General features: G+C 23.8%; 1 protein-coding gene across 1 annotated transcript; it reads left to right on the top strand.

Annotated features, from left to right (window-relative positions):
- Window positions 1–231: 231 nt before the first annotated feature.
- Window positions 232–2,892, top strand: LOC122851243 (G kinase-anchoring protein 1-like). The gene is made up of 6 exons (XM_044150355.1): window positions 232–650; window positions 855–914; window positions 1,017–1,236; window positions 1,328–1,585; window positions 2,125–2,282; window positions 2,371–2,892. Exons 1-6 carry the CDS (start codon window positions 471–473, stop codon window positions 2,401–2,403), a joined length of 909 nt encoding a protein of 302 aa, XP_044006290.1. The 5' UTR covers window positions 232–470; the 3' UTR covers window positions 2,404–2,892.
- Window positions 2,893–8,424: the final 5,532 nt, after the last annotated feature.

Below are 8,424 nucleotides of genomic sequence, written 5' to 3' on the forward strand. Positions count from 1 at the left end.
ATCTTTATGTTGTAAAAGTAGCTTTAATATTTATTGATAATTTTATAACAATGTAATATTAGAAAAATATATTTTTTTGCCGCCGAAATTTCGATTACTATCGGATTTTTTCGGTAATTAATTGACCAAGTGGTGACATCTATTTTTCTTATCAATATCCGGTAAAACTAGAATAAATTATTCCGGCGACGCAGTCAAAATATTATTTTCTTTTTTTTTTTTATTGTAATTTGCGGGGAGAGAGAAAAAAAATAAAAAAAAAAAACAATATTTCAGTTTCTGATTTTAGCTTGATTACGACATATCTATCTGATATTTATTTGCAATAAAATTGTTGTTAAATATTGTGATACTTTTTTATAGGTGAATTTATTAAAAGTCAATTAAAAGTGCATTTGATAATTGGAGATAAATAAATAAATATATACACAAACAATAACAAAAACAAAAAAAAAAAAGGATAAAAAAAAATGGCTTCGATGGTCCAGTCACGTTTTGCTGTTCTTTCAATTGATGATGATGAACCAAAGCAAAAAAAAAATCAAAAAACAACAACGTCAAATGGTAAAACAAATTTAAAGAAGAAAAATGATAAATCAAAACCACAATCTCAACAACAACCAAAAAAAGTTGACAAAAAAAAAGCAATTGTGAGTTTTTATTTTTTTACCTATTTTGTATTTTTTTTTATTTTTTGAATTTGTTATCATAGCTTTATTGTACCGGGTAAAAAGTAATTAATAATATTATCAACAAATGTCATAAAATTAATGGCGGGAAAGTTTTAAAATAAGATAAATTTTATTAATAAAGTTTTAAAACTTTAATTATTTTAATAATAATTTTTATTGTAGAAGAAAAAGAAAGATAATGAAACTCAACAATGGGAACAATGGAGGCAAAAGGATACGATGGTAGTATTTTTTTTTTTTTATCTAAACAAATGTAAATAGTTTTATAATAATGATAAAAATTATTTGATAGCAAAATTGTTATATGATTATTTATTTTTACAGACAGTTGAAGAAGTTTATAATCAAGAACTTGGAGAAGTACTTTTGCTTTCAAAATTAGAATTTGAACAACAACTTGTTAATTCTCTTGCAAGTGATGATGATGCATCAAAAAAAGCAAGTGTTAAAAAACCAAAAAAAAATTCAACAATGTCTTTGGATGAATTTTGTAAATTAGGTGCTTCTACTGATACTCCTCTTGAAAAAGAGGCAATCATTGAACGTATGAAAGAATTAATTTAATTTTTATAAAACACAGATATTTAAAATGAATTTTCTTTATAACTTATATTGTTATTGTTTATTTATTATAGCATCAGATACTGAATTTTTTCAACGTCTTGAAAAAGAAGCAAAAGAAGAGATACTTAAAAGCAAGGAAAAAGATTTACTAAAGAGTAGATTAAATACACTTGATGATGATATTACATCAGCTCAATTAAAGGCTGAAGTTGAACAGAGAGATCAAGAAATTTTATCACTCAAAGATGAAGTTGTTAAACTCAAGGGTGAATTAACACAAGTCAAATCGAGAAACAAGAAGCTTTGTCAAATTCTCGGACATGGAGAAAGTAAGTTATTTATAATTAAAAATAAATATAAAACATCTTGTAGCTTGTATTAGTAGAAATAACACGAGGTAATTAAAATTTATCATTATAAAAATTATAAAAGTATAGTAACATGCAAACATAATGATTCAATGACTATTTTAAATGTTTAAAAAAATTTTCATGACAAGAGTATATATGAAAAAAATAAATAAATAAATATTGCATTTAATAATTTATTTATTTTTTTAAATTTACTATTATCATACATGTTGGATAAATTGAAAATTAATTAATTTAAAAATAAATTAATTAATCACCGTATTGTAATGACTCAATGTTATTATTATTATTTCAAATTTAATTTTTTTAATATTTACCTTTAAAATATTCTATGAAATGTTTGCTTTTTTTTATTTTATTTTTTTGAATTCATTATTATATATTATTGTCAAGATAATTATTAAACATTTTTGGATAAATATGTAATTCATTTAACTGTTTACTTGCTATTGGAAATATGTATTTGGTAAAATATTTTAATTTAATTTTGTCAACAGTGAAAGATAAAGCTGCAGTTTTAGCTGAAGTTCTTAAACTCCAAGAAATACGTGATGAATTGACTTCAGAAGTAACATCACTCCATGCATTGTTAGAACAAGAAAGATCTAAAAATTTAAAAGCTTCAACTGCTGATACAAAATCTTCCAAACAATCTGTAATATATATTTTAATCATTAATATTATTAACTTAAAACTTGACTCATCAAAATAATTACCTGTAAACTTTATTTTTTTTTTTTCAGAATAAGAAAAAATCAGCAAATGAAAATGCATAAAAAAAACTACTTCCATTGTAGAAATTTAAAAAAAAAAAAAAAAAACACCCAAAAGTATTCTCAAGGTATCGTTTAAGACTAACTCAGTTTCCATGGTTTTTTTTTTTTTTACATTTAAATATAATTTTCATCTTATCATTATAAAAATAAGATAATTCATCGAACAAAGAAAAAAAAAAGAATTTCATTAATTTCTATTATTTTATTTTTCATTTCAAGTGTTTTAGTTTAAAAAAAAATAAAAAAACACTTATCCTATAATTTTAATTTAAGAATAATTTTCTATTTTTTTTTCTTTATTTTTGAGAGACTGATTTGAGTAACACAAAATTCTATGTACTAAAAGAACTAATGGTTTCTTAAAAATATGTTGTTTTCAAACGAAGTTAAAAAAAATGTCTTCATAATATTAAGTACGATATTTTGTAATGAACATATATAATCTATGGTGATCAATATATCATACAAAAATAAAAACAAAAGAAATGATTTATTTTTTAAATATTAAAACCGCATAATTCCCATTATTATTTTATTTTATTTTTCATTTAAAAAATGAATTTTCAGCTGAATGCGTTTCCTTTTGAATTTTTTTTTGCCCTGAATTAAAGAACAGCCTGGATACCGTCGACGAGCCCTTTTCATTTTACGATTTTTATGGACTCAACGTTCACTCGAACGATGTTAATCCTCATCCGGCTTACAACCTACATCACCGTTATATTTTTTTCACATTTTATTTTTATTTTCTTATCAAAAAAAAATTAACTCATACCCATTTGTAAAAAATAAAAAATTCAAGGGGTTTTTTCTTTTTTTTTTTCGTTATTCAATTTTAACAATTTGAATGGCTCTGTGGTTTTCACGCTGTAAAAAACCAACCAGTCATTTTAATCTTGCAGAAAATATTTTTAAAAATCCAGTTTATATACTTATAAAGAAAAAAAAATTTAAATAGTCAAGAATTTTTTTATAAAATTTTATTTTAAAAACTTTAAAGTTTAATAAATGAAATTAATTTATGTTAATTTTAATTCAATTATAATTGTCGGTTGCTTTTTTTTAGATTGACATAAAATTTATTTTCAAAAGAGAGAAAAGTTTATTGCCAAAAGGAAAAAAAAAAAGTATCTCAGATATTTTTCTCTGGACTAATTTAAAACTACCAAATTACATAACAAGAAAATGAGTGAAAAACTTAAAATTTAAAATTGTAAAATTGAATAATTTACTTCAAGTTTTTTGTATGAATAATTAGTTGAAAAATAATTTATATGAAAAATGAAATATTTACTTTGTCGAATGGCATTATCATTGAATAATTTATTGAATAAATTAATAATTAAATTAAGCTAAAATATTTCAAGCCAAACTGAACTTTTGAAATTTTGTTTTCTATAAAAACAAGTTAATTAAATAATTTATTAATATGACAAAATTGAATAACAACAATAATAGATTTTATAAAAATAGATATTTAATTTTGATAATTTTCAATTTCATATTATTTATTTTTTTCAAAATCTAATGAAGAGTCGATAAAAATTGAAAATCATTGTGGCCACTTTGAAATTTTATTCGAAACAATTAATACGATGAGATAATGTTAAAAATAAATAAAAATATTTGATATTAATAATTTAATTATTCATCAAATCATCATCAATTATGAAAATATAATATATATTTTTATTGACTGATTATTTGAAACTAACTCATCACAAAGGTGATTGAATTTCATCATCAAAATGTAACAATTGAAATGAAAAAAAAAAAAAAAAATTAATTTAAAACCCGGTTCAGTCAAAATATCTAGTCAAATATTGGTATATCACGAGACAATAGGCAGTTGGATAATGAATCCCCTGTATTCACTGGTTTACGTACTAAAATTTAGCCTGCGGATGAAAATCTCGATAGAGAGACGGAGTTGAGAGAGAGAGAGAGAGTTTTAGGTAGAAAAGAAAAGATAGTAAAGAAGGAAAACAAGCTGTTATTAATAATCTAAACCGAGTCATATCGTAAACGAACAAACTCAGCTTTCTTTTTATCCTCCTTATTTTTATCTTTCCAACATATAAAATCACAATTTTATCATCATACATCTCTCAACACACAATTGGAAAATATTCGTCTCAAGAACAGCCTGAATATATCAATACACTTTAATATACAAATAACGTTTTTCATCAATATTTTGAAAAAAAATAAATAATAATAACAGTAGTAATAATTCTACGAAATTCGTAAATCGGAAAATTGTTTGTAAAATCATTCAAAGGGGTTAGAGCATCAGTTATTCATATAGAAAATTGAAATCTAGGAAAAAAGAAAAAAGCACTGATATGAATATTAATAAAATATCAAAGGGAAAAATATATATTTTAACTGATATATGAGTTGATGGGTCACTGAAAAATTCGGGATGATGTTGGGGGCGTAAATTGTTGATGATAAAAGTGTTTGTATAAGAATAATTTTCTGAAAAAATAAAATAAGCACTGTATGTAGCTGATGATAATATTTAGAAAATAATTGGTTCTATTAATTTGCTTAAATAAATATAAAAATATTGATAATTAAATTTATAAATAAATACGAATTAGTTGATAATTAATTATACTTGATAATAAAATAAAATAAATATTTTTCATATAGATTTTTAAATGAAAAAAAAAATTTATAAAAATGAAATAATTATATTTAATAGTGCTTAGTTATAAATTTTTTTGAATAATCAATAAGTTGTTTTTTTTTTTTATAAATTTGAATAAATTTATTTTTATTAAAAATAAGATTTTATATTTTTATATATTTATTAAAAAAAAAAAAATAATATCTTATTTATAATGAAATAAATTTGTATTTATTTAATTCAAATACTATTTTTATAAAAGTTTGACAGTTATAACTAAAGTCATTGAAATAGTCATGAAATAATTCAATAATTATAATTATAATTTAAAAAAAAAAAAAATGTATTATTAAACTATATAATGATTTTAAACGATTGAATCAATTTCAATTGATTCTACTTAATTCAAATGATTCTAAATGACATTAAAGCGTCATTTAAAGTTATCTTTTAAAAAACAATTTCATTTGACTTTAAGTTTGATTTGAATTTGAAATGTTTCATCAACAATTCCAATTAATTCCCCTGATTTCATGACGCGTTATTTCATTTAATTGAAATTTTTAATAAAAATCACTATCAATAATCCATGAATAAATCAATAAAAACTATATACCAATATATACCCTCAACAATAATAATATAACTATTCAATATCAATTAATAACAAACATAAATAACTAAAAAAACAAAACCCTATATGTACATTCAATACAAATAATAAATACATTTGATGAAAATGAATTAAATTTTTAGAAGTATCGATTCGTCGTCGTTTGATATAATATATATCTATATATATCCAACTGACAGATTATCCATCTATTTTTTTTAAATCTTTTTTTTTTTATTTTCCGAGAATATCTCATCCTCTTTACTTCTCATAGTCCTCCATATCGAAACGTAAAAAAGTAGGTGGTGATGGTAATGGCAGTAGTAGTAGTAGTAGTAGTGGTGGTTCGTCAAAGAGCATAATAATTACTGCACCCGCAGAGAAGAGTCTCAACCCTTTGTTCTATAGTCACTTTGCTGCGACAGAAACGATGCTTTTGCAATCGTCCTTCTCTTTCATTCCGATGATGGAAACCGAGTTTGACGTATACAAGAGAGTACATAGACAAGTGAAAAGAGAAAAGAGGAATTGAATGGATGAATAAAAAAAAAATTAAAAAAATAAAGAGGGTATAGAGAGGAAAATGACGAGTGAAAATCGGCAAACCTTCTGTTTTCCCCAAGAGTCGCGCCATTATGTAATTGATCTAGGTTTCCTGTGTACTCGATTATATCGAGGGGGAATGAAAATTACTAACAAAGTGGAAGAGTATTGTACTCTGATTTTTTTTTACATGCACACATATAGTTTATCATTATTATTTTTTTTTTTATTGTTTGGCCATCGTGATTAAAAGTGTAGGCACTGTGGGATACTTTTGTTGGGGAATATGTGATGACTTTTTTTCAGGTGGTTTCAGAGTTGAGAGGTTTTTTTTTTTTTTTTTTGTAATTTGTTTTTAAGGGGTAGAATCTTTTATTTTTTATTTATTTTTTTCGAGTATGCATAGTAGGGGAGATAGGTGTTTTTTCAAATCAAGTGTATATTGTTGAAAAAATATATGATGAAATATTATGATATATATATTTTATATTTTAAAATGATGAAAACAATTTGACTGATGAAAGTTGAAGGATGTATTCTCGGGTCAAAGGATAACATGGGTCTCGACCGGTCGCTGAGTCTTTGACATTCATGTGTTTATCATCTTGGCATTGGTGTATATATATATAAATTCAAAAAATATTTAAATATGAAAATACATATATCAAGTTTGAATTAATATATATTACGTTAATAATAATTCAACAAAATTGTCAATATTTTAAGCACCATGTTGATTGATCAATCAATGTCGAGAGTAAAATTATTTTCAAAGTTAAATTGTATCCGGGACAATCAAATAGCTAGATAAGTTATTCAAGACATTTCAAACTTTTATTTTTTGTTCTTCTTCTTCTTTCCGAGTTTCTCAACTGGCAGCAAAAGATGAAGACATAGTTATCATGATGAAATATATATAGCAATAGAGGATTGTAAACAACTCTGATTAAATATACATTTTCTCTTGTTAATTTTCAACTAAAAATTAATATAGTAGATATATATTATTCAACTTTGGTTTGATAATATTTTAAGATAATTAATATGGCTTTTTTGTTTTAATTTTAAATTATTATTTTATATTTAAATAGCAACATTGCGTTGGGTAGAAACGTCATTTTCAAAAAAATTTTTTCAACATAAAAAAAAGTGTGTTTAAATAATAGAACAGCTAAACGATATACGCTTTAAATTAATGAAAATATTTTAATTTAAAATAATGAATAATAAATTTATAAATATTGATAAATAATATTTATCTTTTTATTGTATCTAAACAAAAATAAAATTAATAAATTCATAAAATTTTCTACAAATCTTGTATATATATTCTTAATTTTTATTTGCCAATTTGAAAAAGAAAATCATCCCTTATATTTACAATCAATATATAAACAAATAAAAAAAAAATAGATCAAAAAATAAATAGAAAAACAAATAACAGAAAAAAAAAAAAATCAAAGTTATGACATTCGTCATGATTATATGGTTGTATACGTTAAGTGTACCGTATGTTTCAGAGACAGACTGAAAGCCCTCCACCCTTAACCACCCTTGGTTTTACAGAGGGCTATAGCAGTCGAATTGCAAACAAAAGACGAGCGTTGCTGTCGCGTTCAATGCGACAACGAGTGATGTTTTACCTCTTTTTCTATATTATTTCTTTCTCTTTCTTCACCTGACACACAATCCCCTTTTACTTGCCTGCCCCTTATCACCAACTTTTGTGTCACCCCGTCTTCATCTCGTCTCTCTTACCAACCCCACCTCACTACCATCCCACACCAAAGCTATCTGTTGTTATCGCCGTTATTTGCATCCCTTCGTACTACTCGAGGCGCACGAATAAAAAAAAAATATGTATATAGTGGAATTGTGAGTATGGTTGTTGAAGATGCTACCATATATACACTGTATATACTACAGGGTAAGTGAGGAAAGAGACAAGAATGAGAAGCTTTTACCTCACTGTATAGAGTTAAGCAAAATTCTCGGGAGCTTACTTCCCCGGGAATATTACACTCTTGCTTGATGTACTCTTGTATATATAAAATGTTGAATTTTTATCAGTATATGTCTTGTCACGCCTTGATTTTTTTTTTCGGCTATATTTATTTATTTATTTATTTATATACATATTTTCAATAAATATTTTTATTGTTTTATTGATTTTGAATATTTGAACAGAAAATAAAAATTGTTGAAATGAAAAATAAAATATATGGATAAA

The sequence above is a fragment of the Aphidius gifuensis genome, linkage group LG1 (assembly GCF_014905175.1).
Source record: "Aphidius gifuensis isolate YNYX2018 linkage group LG1, ASM1490517v1, whole genome shotgun sequence".
Lineage (NCBI taxonomy): Eukaryota > Metazoa > Arthropoda > Insecta > Hymenoptera > Braconidae > Aphidius > Aphidius gifuensis.

Coding starts and splice junctions, on each gene's coding strand:
- LOC122851243 (XM_044150355.1), top strand. CDS start 471: ATGGCTTCGATGGTCCAGTCACGTTTTGCTGTTCTTTCAATTGATGAT. Junction 915..1,016: donor GGAGGCAAAAGGATACGATG/GTAGTATTTTTT, acceptor TTATTTTTACAG/ACAGTTGAAGAAGTTTATAA. Junction 2,283..2,370: donor CAAAATCTTCCAAACAATCT/GTAATATATATT, acceptor TTTTTTTTTCAG/AATAAGAAAAAATCAGCAAA.